General features: G+C 58.7%; 1 protein-coding gene across 1 annotated transcript; it reads right to left on the bottom strand.

The window, feature by feature from the left end:
- Positions 1–255: 255 nt before the first annotated feature.
- On the bottom strand, positions 256–12,635 carry CYP26C1 (cytochrome P450 family 26 subfamily C member 1). The gene is made up of 6 exons (XM_025990737.2): positions 12,157–12,635; positions 11,396–11,620; positions 10,611–10,886; positions 9,144–9,299; positions 6,957–7,286; positions 256–4,949 (listed from the first exon to the last, which is right to left on the bottom strand). Exons 1-6 carry the CDS (start codon positions 12,358–12,360, stop codon positions 4,572–4,574), a joined length of 1,569 nt encoding a protein of 522 aa, XP_025846522.2. The 5' UTR covers positions 12,361–12,635; the 3' UTR covers positions 256–4,571.
- Between the last annotated feature and the right edge of the window lie 30 nt (positions 12,636–12,665).

Below are 12,665 nucleotides of genomic sequence, written 5' to 3'. Positions count from 1 at the left end.
CCCGGGGAGCGGGAGCTCCAAGCCCCGGGCTTGCTGGCAGTCCCTTTGGAATCCCCCGCGCTGGGTCCGACGCGCGGTCCCAGCCCAGAGCTGCCATCAAGGGCTTTCCATTTTCAGGCGCCCCGTGGGCTCCCTTCCACCTGCTGGGGAAGCAAAGGGAAGTGCGTTCAGGAACGGACTAGCTGCCACGTCCCACACGGGGGAAACTGAGGTCCAGAACCAAGAGCAAAACGCAAACCTCCCGACTCTCCCGAAGATCCCGCAGAGGAGCCCAGGGCCACGACCTAAGCGAGAGCTGGGGGGGTGGGGGGGGTGGGGGGGACCTCAGAAATGATCGGCGGATCATGGATTCCAGCTCCCCAGATTCCTCAAGGAGACCAGCACTCGCACTCATGAAGTCCTGGAAGGTCCGACTTAAGGATACAAGAGAGCCTCCAGGTCCCTCAGGACTCCAGGGGCAACTCTCTCCAAGTCTGAGCCCCAACTCTGACGCCCCAGTGGGAGACTGTGGGGGCAATTCATCCACCGGTAGGCAACCGGCGCTCTGCGAACCCGCCGGCTTGCGAGGGCCCTGGGACTCACAGCCCCAGCTAGGCAGAGGGGACGGGGATTCCCTAGACCTGGGCAAATTGGGTGACAGAGATAGAAGAAGGAAAGCCTGGGAGTCTGTACTCCCGGACCGGCTTCATCTCTGCTTGCATGACCTTGAGCAAGTCACCACACATCCCTGCGCCTCTTTCCTTCTCGGGAATATGCAGACGGTAATTCCCCGATCTGTCTACACCCTGGGGCAGTCGTGAATTTTCGGAAAGGGGCTCCTGGCTGCAAACACTTTTCCCAGCTCCGCTAGATTACTTCACCAAGATGACCTGGACCCGGGGCACACTCTGCTCTCCCAGCTCCCATCCACCAAAGCCACACGGGTGAGAGGGGTGCTCGACCCTAACCCCAGGTCTCTGCCAGCCCCTAACGGGAGTGTTGGGGGAATCCGTACGGGAAAGCAGGTCTTCTAGCCTTTGCCCAACTGCAGTCAGCGGCTACTGCCGCCAATGCGGGGAGCTCGGACACCGCGGGCAGTGCACGTGCGCGCCCCACTTCCCACCTGGCCGGCCCACACGCATCCTTGGTTCGAGCGCTGCACGCACCAGCAGCTCCCAGAACGAAACAATGAAGTACGTTTGTTTAAAACGAAACTCCGGCTTTTGCAGAAGCACACCGCACGCCTTGGAAGGCGTCCCTTGGAAATGGAAAACTCTTTGATCCTATGAGCTGTTAAATACGCGGCCTTCCCGTGGTGGTCCCCAAAGCCGGCGCGATTGGACAGTGTGGGGTGGTAGGGACCGCACAGTCCCCGCAACGCTGCAAGCCGGAGCGGCCGAAGGGCTTGTTTGGAAGGCTGAGTTTCCCCGTAACCCTACGCGGCGTTTAAGAGGCGCTCTAGGGAAGGGTCTCTACCACTGTCGTTTCTTCTAACGATTTGGCGCCTGTTAACGATGCTGGCCAACTTCTGGGACTGGCAGGAACCCGGCGGGACGCGCTAGAAGTAATTCTCAGAAATCCTGGGCCCGCCCCCTTCTAGACTGAGCTCGAGCCGGTGAGCAAAACCCGCGAGCAAAACCGGCGAGCGGGGGCGTGACCTGGGGCCCATTCCCAATCCTCTGGCCTGACCTGCCTGTGACCCCTGTAGGCCGGACCGTGACATCCGAGTGAACTCTGCAGGGCCACCTCGCCAAGTTCAGCGCGCGCCGGGTCACAAGATGAGTGGGCCCTGCGTGCGGCAATTGCTGGGGGAGGGAGAAGATTTTTAATAAATGTGCCCATGGAGACCCGAGAGGGCGTCCAGCGGGGGCGTCCGGCAGAAAAGGATTAAATGTGAGGGTGAAGATCATTAAAGAACATCTAGAATGGGGAAAGGGGTCAATAAATTACCAGCCAGATAAGAACTTTGATTAGAAAACTTGCCAAACTTTTTGGGTGGTGGTGGGCAAGGAGGAGGAGTGGTTCACTGGAAAACAAACGATTTCCAAGACGTTTACAAAACAGCCTTCCCATTGCTAAGGGTTGAGGGTGAATAGTAGTTTTTGGCTGGAAGAGGGGAGTGAAGACCCAAAAGTAGACTGGAGTCATGTGAGCACCCTTCCTCCACCATTTCCCCTCTGGCAACCCCTGCCAACCTCCCGGCTGTGAGGGCTGTGAGCCGGGTTTTGTACCTGCTGTTTTCTCTGCTTAGGGAGCACCTTTCCCAGGTCACTGCTGGCTGGTTCCTTCCAAAGTCCAATGTCACCTCCTTGCAGAAGTCTTCCCCTCCCACCCTGCAGAGTTTAGCTCCTAGGTACTGCGTATGACAGACCTGTTTTATTTTCTTGAGAGCACTTAGCACCATCTGACATTCTTGAGCTCTTTTGTTTGCTGGTTTATTGTCTACCTCTTCCATAAGCAGATGCAGTCCAGGAGGGCAAAAAACCAGTATGCTCCTTCCTCAGAGAATCTGGAGCTCCTAAAACAGGAGTTCAGGTGTTCCCTGAAATTGCCCAAAAGGATATCATCAATGGGAAATTGGAGCTGCCCCTACAGGAGCTTATAGTTAGTACAGATCCCAGGACAGGTAAACTAGGTCTCTTGGAACCACGTACACCATGGTGGCTTCTGAGAACCTCTTCCCCATATTGCTCTTCTCTCCCCCAATCAGAATCAACCCCAAGCCCTGGTCCTCCTGCCCCCTCTGCTTGGTGGGAGCTTCTCAGCCCCAACATGATCTCTGTGGCTTCAGGAGCGCCCTGAGGGCAGGCCCCAATTCTGCCACTTTTGCTTCAATGCCTGCCGATCCCAAGGCCTGGCGCCAGGTCTGTGGTCAGTGGTAGGTGATGAATTGCCCTGGATGGGGGTTACGGCAGTGTCAGCCGAGGCTTGGAAGGGCCCGCTGAGCTCTTGAGCTACCGACTCTGCCTGCGCCTGCTGCTTCCCCCTTTCCTTCTGGCCCCGGGGAACCACCTCAAGCATAAGGTCAGGAGGGCACCAGCTTCCTTCTGGTTCACTAAGGGGTCAGCTCCCGGCCTGGGCCACAACTTCCCTGGCTCACCCATCACGTCCAGCTGCCCTGGACTGTCTGAAGACGGGTGGAACGTTGCGTTGGGCAGTTGGGAATGGTGACACTGGAGGCTCTTGGCTTTGATTTAAACACTGGTGGAAACCCCTTGTGTTGGAATCCTTAAGCTAACCTAGGAATCACTATGAAAGGATGAAGGGCTGAGCTCTAGGTGATGGCCACAGGCCCAGAGGCTGGAGCAGAGAGTCAGTGATGAGGGGGAGGAGAGCACTGGCTAAGGAGTCCAGGATCCCACTGCCAGCTCCTCAGGGGAGTCTTCTGCCTATTTCTCATATGCAACAGAGGAGGTAGAGGTAGTAAATGGGAAGGTCCCTGCAGCCAACACATATAGGGATAATTCTCAGCCCAGCTCTTGGACTATGCTCAGGAGGAAACGTCTGACACACTCTGGGGTGGGTCTGTTTTCAGGGGGATGTCTTTCCTAGGTATCCTCCAAACCCTACCCCACACCTTCCAGCCAGAGAGCAGCTGCCCAGCTAAGTCCTAGCCTCCTCCTTCCACTGCTGCCAGGAAACTTTGTTCTTGGCCTTCTTAGTTTTGGTAGAAATAACCCAAACCTCTCTGATTATGTCTCAACCTATGTGAAAATAGTCCAACCTTAGAGACATCTTGATGTGCCTATTCTCCCCTGTATATATGGGAAGATTAAATGTGTTCTTGAAGTAGGAATTATTGTTTTCTAAGAAGTTGCCAGTAGAAGCAGTGATGTTGAGCCATTTAGAGTACCGGAAGCGCCCCACAGTTCTAAGTTTCCGCCGAAATTGAGACAGGCAGAGTGGCCTCGAAGCACCAAGCTGAGGTCAGCTGCCTGAGGGCCTTCCGCTGGGCACCTTCTCGGTGTGTCTCACTACGGCCCAAAGCCAGGCCTGAGATGCGCTTCCTCCCAAGGGTTACAGGTCCAGCCGCCTTCGCTGGGTCTCTGGCACAGTCCAATTCTCCCCGCCACCCCCAAGATCCAGGCAACCATAAGGCGAGGCCATCTCTTCACTTCATCCCTGCCGGCATCTGGTAATCCTGGGTTAGCAGACATGTTGGGTTAAGAAAGTTGGGTAGGAGAGCTCTGAGCATGTGCCAGATGCCAGTCTAGGTACCTACAGTTTCCCTCCCCCACACCCCAGGTCTATGCACTTGCTGAGCCCTCAGAGCTTGGGGCTTGCTTTGTCAGACCTGTACTGAGTCCTCCACATGGAAGAGCCTGGGAAATGCTTGAAAGGTTAGGCTCACGACCTTTCTTTCCCCAGGGCGCAGAGCGCAGGAGGCACCTTCTCACCGACCCCGGCACTTCTCCCGGGCGCCGAGGCTCAGGCGCGCGCTTCTCCTCTCAGAGTCTGGCACGGAGCTGCAATGGGCGACCGTCTGCTGAACGAGTGAGCGAGCGCCCGAGCCGGCACTAGGAAACCGCAGCTGGGCGGCGCTGCTAGCGCGCCGCTGCCCCTGGCCGAGTTCTGTTCCGAAGCGCAGCGGGTCAGAGGTGTAGCCCATCCCGCGCCGCCGAAGGTGCGAGCGGGTGGAAAAAGAGCTGCAGCCCGTCCTCCGGGTGCACGATGGGTACGGTCTGCATGGCGGGGAAGGCAGGCGTGGCCAGTTCCCAGCGCGCCGTGCGCACCAGCTCCACCGCCAGCAGCTGGAGCACAGCCTGTGCCAGCTCCTGGCCGAGACAGCTGCGCGCTCCGCCGCCGAAGGGGATGTAATGGAAGCGGCCCGAGGCGCCCCGCGCATCCTCCCCCGCCGCGCCGAAGCGCTCGGGGTCGAAGCCCTCGGGCGGGCTGCGGTACACCGCGGCCGTCTCGTGCGTGTCCCGGATGCTATACATCACGCTCCAGCCCTTGGGGATCTGGTAACCCTGCAGGGAAGTGAGGGGACCCGCCTGAATACGAGGCGCTTGGAATCGAGTTCTGAATCGACCCTCCACCCCAGGTCTGCAGGAACCGATGTCTAACCCCGAAGCTAGGAGAACGCTCTGCGTTCCAATGTCAGCTCCTTCTCCCGTGAGCTGTGTGGCCTTAGGCTGGATACTCAGTCTCTCTGAGCCTGTTTCTTATTTGATAAAATAAGAACAAAAATGCCCTTTTTGTTGTTTGGAGACTAGAGCAACAGTCTGACATATATATCAATGATCACTAAATGTTATCTGTTGTTTATGTTTCAGTGTTTTTGGTCTTTGTTTTTTTTCTTGGGACATTAGATCCAGAGAACTAAGTTCTACTTTCGCACCTTCTCTCTGCCTGGGCGGGAACAACACAAATGACAGGGACCCTCATTTCTCTATGGTCAGCTCAATTAGAAAGCTCTTCTTTGCACTGAACTGAAAACTCTCTAACACCGCCCCCCACCACCACCATCCATTAACTGTACCATAATATTCAGGTCTGGTCGCCACACTTCAAGAAGATGCAAATGCGAATTAAACCCAGGCATCTTTAAAATGTTGGAAGGCAGCCTTCATGCTTCCTCTACCCACCTTCAGCTTTTTCAACTATTCTACTTTTTGATGTGTCTTCCAACCTCCCCCCCATCCCACCCTACCCTATCCTCCACTATTCTCCTTCCTTCCACTATCCTCCTTCCCTAGCCTAAACAAGAGCTCTTCCTCACTCACTTTCCCTCTTTCACCTCTCTAGGCCTCATTTTTCCCATCTGTAAACTGGAGGATGGCTTCCCCTCTACTCCCCCTGGTGGAACTGTGCTCCCCTTCCTCTGTTTCCCTTAGACTGTAGAATGAAGTTTGAATTTCAAGATGCAGCATCCAAGACACTTCTAAACACCTCACTAATTCACCCACCTCTGCCTGGGTGGTCGGTCCCCTCTCTGCTGGTGTGCTGTCCCCATCCTAACACTTGACTGCTCCATGTCAAATGTCAGCACCCAAAATGTTTTGGTGTTATTCCAGACTAACTAATGACCACCATCTTCCTCACACCAGTTTGGGATGAAGTTATCCTCTTGACCTCCATTCTCTCCACAAAGAACTCCTCCCCTGCAGAATCCCAGTAGCTACAGTGCAATGGACCCCTGGTATGCAATGCCCCACAGATGTTCAGGGACTGTTTAAAGTAAGGCTCAAGGAAGGAGGTACCCAATCCAATCTCTGTCTGCAGGGACAACCATTCAGGCAAACACCCTGGGTTTGGAAAACTAGGCTCCACTCTGATGCTGCCACTGTGCCTTGCAGCCCTGGCACCACCTGACTGACAGAGCTCAAAGGGACCAAGACTACTTTCAGAAAACAAACTGAGGCCCAGAGTGAAGAAGGAATTGCCCAAAGTCCCAGAGAGATGGAACCAGGCATGGGTTTCTTGAGCTTGTGAGACAGTAGGGAAGTGGGTATGGGACACAGTGGGGAGGAGGGGCTCTCCTTGTTCCCCACCCACACTCATTGGCTAAGGGGGGGGGCCGTACTGCGCGGAGAAAAGTATGTTTTTCTTCTAAAACTGCGTCCTAGGGGCGCCTGGATGGCTCAGTCGATTAAACATCTGGCTTCGGCTCAGGGTCCTCGGATCCAGTCCCCCCTCAGACTCCCTGCTTCGTGGGTTGCCTGGCTGTCTCTCTCTCAAATAAATAAATAAAAAACAAAACAAAACAAAAACCTCGGTTCTAATTGAGGGGACTGATCCTTGCCACGGAAGAAAACCTGTTCCCCGCCTTGGCTCGCCAGGTGTGGATTCCAACCGTGCATCCATCCGGGAAGTGGGACCTGGCTCCGCTAATTTTCTGGGCGGAAAGCGGAGGCTCGGGACGGAGGCGAGGGCGGGGGGCGGGGGGGGACGGGGAGACGCGACCTCACGGGCCCAATCCCTCCGGCCCCGCCCCGCGACAGGTGGCGGGGGGCGGGGCAGGCGAGCGCACTTACGTCGAGCTCGAAGGTGCGCAGCGCCGTGCGGTAGCCCCCGGACACCGGCGGCAGGAGGCGCAGCACCTCCTTGACCACGCAGTCGAGGTAGCGCAGGCGGCCCAGCGCCGCGAGGCTGAGGTCGGGCTCGCAGCCGCAGTCTGGCCAGGGCCCCGCACCGCCCCCCGCGGCCCCCGGCGCGCAGCCGCACGCGCGCCCCAGTCCCTGCGCCGCCAGCTCCTGCCGGATCTTGGCGACGGCCGCCGGGTGCTGCAGTAGCAGCAGGACGAGGGACGTGCTGGCACTGGCCGTGGTGAGGAAGGCGGCGAAGAGGAGCTCCACGGCCGTCTCCTGCAAGACAGCCGGGACGGCGCTGAGTCTGTGGCAGCGGGCCCTGGCCGCAAGGCCTCCCGCCCGGCCCCGTGGCTGGGGAGCAAAGCGCCCAAATCTACCGTTGCGCAAAAGCCAGAGGGCGGCTCTGTGCGCGGGCCGGGAGTCCATGGAATCCCAAGCGTGCCGTTTCAGAAAGCCACATACAGCAATGACCAAAACCAGGATCTATCCCCTTGCTTTGAAACGGCTCCCAGAGACAGCGCTAGGAATTTATTCTGTGTGCTGTTCTTAGGGTTTTAAGTGTATTAAGTCCTTTGATTCTGTGACACACAATTACTGCCTTCGTTTTACAGGGGTGGAAACTGAGGCTCTGAGAGGTGTTCAGGGTAGTCCCAAGCACTGGGGCTCGGGAGTCCCGTGCTCTTAACCACCCAGTGGTGCTGCCTGCATCCCCTGCTGGGCGTTGTGACAGTGAACTGGGGTTGGAGGTGGGAGGGCGGAGGAAAGCCTCTGCAGCAGGAGTGGGGCCTCCGTCGGAGCAGAGAAGGCATCGTGGCTTCCTCCTCCTGCTTAGTGGAGTGGCCCAGTGAGTATTAAACCTCTTCCAGGTCTGCACTGTCCAAGAAGGACAGAGAAGGGGCCTGGTGGCTTCATCCTCCAAGCCCCAGCCTCACCCTCACTGTCTCCCTCTGTCTTGCCAGCTCCTGGCGGCCCGCACAGTTTGTGTTCATGCATTGATTTGTCTGATCATAGAATGAATGTGTACCCCCGCCCTCCTGCACCTCAAGGGCAAGGGCTGTGTTTTGCTCTCTGCTATATCCTCAGTCCCAGCATAGAGCCTGATGCCAGGAAGACACATCATAACGTCTCTAGAATGAATGACCTGGTCCAAGGCTAACCTCCTGCCCTGAACATGGGAGGCCCAACATCCTTCCTGGTTAGGCCTAATCTGACTGGCCTGCCCCTGAGGCCCAGACCAGAACTAAAGATGCCTGATTTGGGGGGGTGCAGTCATCTGCCCACCAGCCCTGTCAAGCACTCTCTTTTCACAGGGGAGGGCTCTCCCAGGACTCATGAGCCCACTTGCTCATCTACTTCTAACCACCTGAATACCTCCAGATCTCATGACTCAGGAATCAGAATCAAGATTATTAGCCCCATACTCAAAGAAGAAACTTAAGGCTGAACCCTACCCTTCATGGCTCTTGAAAAGTGGGAAATTAAGGCCCAGAGAAAGGCTGGGAGTTCTTTTGGAAGGGTTGGGGTGTTCCCATTTCTAACTTTCCCTTGCACCCCCAACCTCTCTGCTCTTTTCTGCATTCTCCAACAGCTCTTAGGGGCCTTACTTCCACTTACTTCCACTGCCTGTGCTCTACACATACCTGGAAAGGGGCTCTAATTCTCAGGGGAGACCTCCTGTTGGCAAAACAGGTTAAAGGCGCCAGGTGACAAGGTGGCTCATGGAAGGAGAATGTCGATTTTGGGAAGAAGAGGGAGCTTCAAGGAGGATGTGTAGTTTGACCCTGAACCCTAGGGTTTGTAGAGAAAAGGAATGGAGAGGCCTTCATATGGGGTGGGGGTGGGGGGAGCAGCAGAGGCAAAGATGTGAAGTGACAGAGAAGGGGGTGGGGAAAGCAGAGCTGTTTATGGCCAGAACCTGGAAGCAAGGGCCACTCTTACAAAGGTGGATGGTGACTGGCCCAAGGCCACAGAGCTAGTGGCTATGGCTGAGCCACGACTGGAACCCATGGCTCCTCTTTCCCCCTCTCCTGAGGAGTGCCTATGGCCAAATAGGACCCCAAGGAGGGCAGAATGCAGCATGTGTATGGGGACCTGCTAGGAATGAGAAAGAAGTAGAACCTTCCCACTGCCTACCTTGAGCTCCTGCACTGAGAGCTCATGGCCCAGCTCCCTAGTGCTGTGGATAATCATGTCGAGGGCGTCACCCGGCTCTGCAACCTTGTCTTCATGAAGCTTATCTGCAATTGCCTCCTCCAGGTACCGATGCAGCTGGTCTCGTGCCCGGATGCCCTGATGCATGGGGAGAGAAGGGAGGTAGGGCAGGAAGGCTGAGGGGGCCAGACCTGTACACCTACCCCGCCACATCCTCCTGGGGCTCTTCTGGCTTTGCTGAGATCCAGGTGTTAAGCTTCTCAACTTAGCTCCATGCCTGGCACGTAGTAGAGGCTCAGTGAATGCCCAAGAAGTTATCCACGATCTCTACACATAATTCTCTCTTGATTATCACATTTCAACCTTTGAGGCAAGGCAAAGAGTTACTGTCATCCTGAGAGGAGGATGCTGAGGGGTCAAGCAATTGCCCAGAGTCACAAACCTCTCAGTCCCCAGGCCTGGCACAGAGCCTAGTCAGGTGGAGGCAGCCCATTGCCCTTTCCCTGCACTAGACTCAAGCAGGGGTAGTGGGCACCAGAGTAGAGAGGAAGGGACATCTTGATGCATCCAGCAAAGCTCTGGCTTGGAGAACACTACTGGATGTTCTAAGCATTACCCTCTTTAAGCTGATAGCCAGGGGGTGGGGATTCGGGGAGCAAGCATAGCAAAAGCATCTGAGCCCTTGGGTTTTGAGAGCATAGGAGATCTGGTTGAAATCCTGCCTCTGCCCCTACTAACTGTGTGATCTTGGGGAAGTCACTTAATCTCTCTGAGCTTCAGTTTCTTCACCAATAAAAGAAGAAGAAGAACACTTTGCAGGTTGAGAGGATTAAATCAGAAAATATATTCAAGGCGATCAGCCTAAGGCATGCCCCTTTGTACATAACTATTATTTTTATTCAGGTGAGGAAAACCCAGGCATCGGTGCAGTGAGAAGCCTCAGCTCACGGACAACGAAATAGGCGAACGCAGCCTCCTAGTTGCTCTCGGTCCAGCGCAGCCGGTCCCGTCGCTCGGAAGTCTGAGGAAGCGGCGGTTCTTTGCTGGGGAAGCTAACGCGCCCCGAGCCGCGGACGCGGAGCGGAACCCACTCCTCTCCAACCCAGTCTAGGCCTGAGGAAGGTCGCGGCGCTCGCTCGTGCGCCCATCAGTGGCGCAGCCATCCGGGCTTCCAGAGACGCGCGGGGGGCCAGGCCAAGGGGCGCCGCTCGGCTTGCAGCTGGGCTGATGGCTGGGCGGCCGCCACCGGGACTCAGGGTCGGAAGCCAGCGGCCGGCGGGTCCCACCGCGAGTGAGGACAGAGGTCAGCCCCGCCGCCGCCGCCACGCCGCACCACCTCCCCACCCAGGCCCCTGCCTCGGTCCCGCCGGGGCGGTGACGCAGAGGGCGAGCCGAGGGAGCCCCCGCTGGGATCCCCGAGAGGAAGGTCTGAGGCCAGAACGCCAGTACCTTACGCAGGCCGCTGAAGGGGACGTCCAGGGGCAGCGAGAAGAGGTTCTCTACGAACTGCTCGAAGGTCCGGGCCAGCTCCGCACACTGCGCCTCGTCCAGCCGTAGCCCCAGCAGGATGCGCGCAGCCATGCGGAAGGTGAGCGCCTTGGCGGCCTGGTAGACGGCGACCGGCCGGCGGGCCGCGCACCAGGAGCGCACCTCGCGCCGCAGCGCCCCTTGCAGGCGGGGCACCAAGCGCTGCAGAGCTGCACGGCTGAACACACGTGCCAGGACCTGTGGGGGGCCCGCGGCATGAGCGCTGGCCGCGCGCGGTCCCTTCGGCTTCCTCTGCTCAGCGATTCCAGAGGAGCCAGAAGGCCGATTTCGGTCCCTTTCTCCTCTTCCAAGCGGCCAGGACCTAAATGTGTTGGCTTCTGCTCCCGCCCGCCCGCCATTCCCTCTAGCTCTCTGATGTGTACAGTCCCTCCCATCCACCCAGGCTCCAGATGCCACCTCCTCCAGGAAGCCGTCTCTGGCCCCTCTCTGAGTCTGATTTTCCACCACTCCGGTATCAGAATCACACAGAGAAGATCGGAGATGAAAGGCCCCTTGAGTCCCAGTCCTGACTTTATAAACCAAAGCGGGGAAAGGTAAGAGACTGGCTCAAAGCCACCACTGGTTAGCCTGGGGTCCCTGCCAGCTTCAAAGTGTGCCCCTAAAACCTAGCCCAGGCTGGCCCACAGCAGGTTCCCGGGAACCGCATGCCTGACGTCCCAACGGCCCCTTCTTTGGTCTTGGCTCACCTTGCGCCGCCGCCGGTGCGGCTCGCCAACGGCGCCGAGCAGCGTGTGCGAGCCCAGTAGGATGTGAGCGCTCTGCGGCCACTGGCTGCGCACCAGGCGGTGCTCGCCCAGCAGGATGGTGCGCACGTTCTCGGCGCCGCTCACGCGGATCACCGGCCGGCCCAGCAGGTGCGTCTTGAACACTGTCCCATAGCGCTCCCGGCGGGAGCTGTGGAAGCGGGAGCCCTGCGAGCGAGGCGGAGCGAGGCTGGAGCCGCAGGGCCTCGGCCGGGGGTCGGCCCAGGCCGCCCCACCGCCCCTCGCTAGCAGCTCCCCGCTCCAGGCGGGCGCCTCACTCTTTACAAAACCGAATGTCAGATGGGCCCCGTGACTACCCAATGGAAATGTAGATGGCACCGGTCTGTTCCCATTGGTGAGGTGAGGAGACTGAGGCTCAGAACGGGGACCTGGGCGCCCGAGGCCTCACGGCTGGGAAGTGCCCCCGATTCCTTATTCCGTGCTTGCAGGGTAGAGGGCGACGTTCCTAGAACCCCTCCGTTCACCCCGGCGTTGGGTCGGGTCGTGTTTCGGTTGCGCTGGGGAGAACTCCGGCGACATACGGTCCCTTCAAGGGAGCGACCGAGCAAAGGCGAGGCCTGTGCATACTCTCTGGGGCCCGGGCGACAGGACGAGGCCGGCTGGGAACCCTGGGAGCGCTGCGAGTGAGGAGGTCCGCTGGGAGCCCGGGAGGACGGGGCCGTGCGCGGGTGCGAGCTACTCACCTGAACTAACCAGTGCAGCGTTTCGCCGAAGAAGGGCCAGCCCATGGAGCCCCTGGGCAGGGGCAGGGCGGAGGCCCGGTCCCGGCTCAGCGTCCAGCGGAGCGTCCAGAGCTGCTGCGCCAGGCTGAGCAGCAGGCCCGCGCCCAGGAGAGCGGCGCCCGCCGCCCCCAGCGCCCACAGGCAGCTGGGCCCCCAGGGGAACATGGCGAGCCCGCGCGGGGGCCGCGAGCGCCGGGCGCTGCCAGCCCCGGGGCTCACCTGTTGGTCCGGAAAGGGCCCGGGGCTTGCGGGCCCAAACCGAGATCTAAAACCCCGGAAAAGGACTTCGCGCTAGGGGCCGAGCGGTGGTAGAGGGCGGCTGCGCCCGCAGCCCTCAGGGAACGTGCCTTCCTCTAGCCCGACGGCTTCTGCGCCCAAACGCCAGCCCTCGCCACCGCGGTCGCCGGCACCCGCGGTACCGCCCACCGCCTCCCGGGTGGGCGCCCCCGAGCCGGAGCGGAGGAGAGCAG

Source organism: Vulpes vulpes, chromosome 15, assembly GCF_048418805.1.
Source record: "Vulpes vulpes isolate BD-2025 chromosome 15, VulVul3, whole genome shotgun sequence".
NCBI lineage: Eukaryota > Metazoa > Chordata > Mammalia > Carnivora > Canidae > Vulpes > Vulpes vulpes.
Note: the sequence above shows the minus strand (reverse complement) of the source record. Positions and strands in the feature narration are given on the sequence as shown.

Coding starts and splice junctions, on each gene's coding strand:
- CYP26C1 (XM_025990737.2), bottom strand. CDS start 12,360: ATGTTCCCCTGGGGGCCCAGCTGCCTGTGGGCGCTGGGGGCGGCGGGC. Junction 9,300..10,610: donor CCTTCAGCGGCCTGCGTAAG/GTACTGGCGTTC, acceptor CCCATGCATCAG/GGCATCCGGGCACGAGACCA. Junction 7,287..9,143: donor TCTCAGTGCAGGAGCTCAAG/GTAGGCAGTGGG, acceptor GCTGTCTTGCAG/GAGACGGCCGTGGAGCTCCT.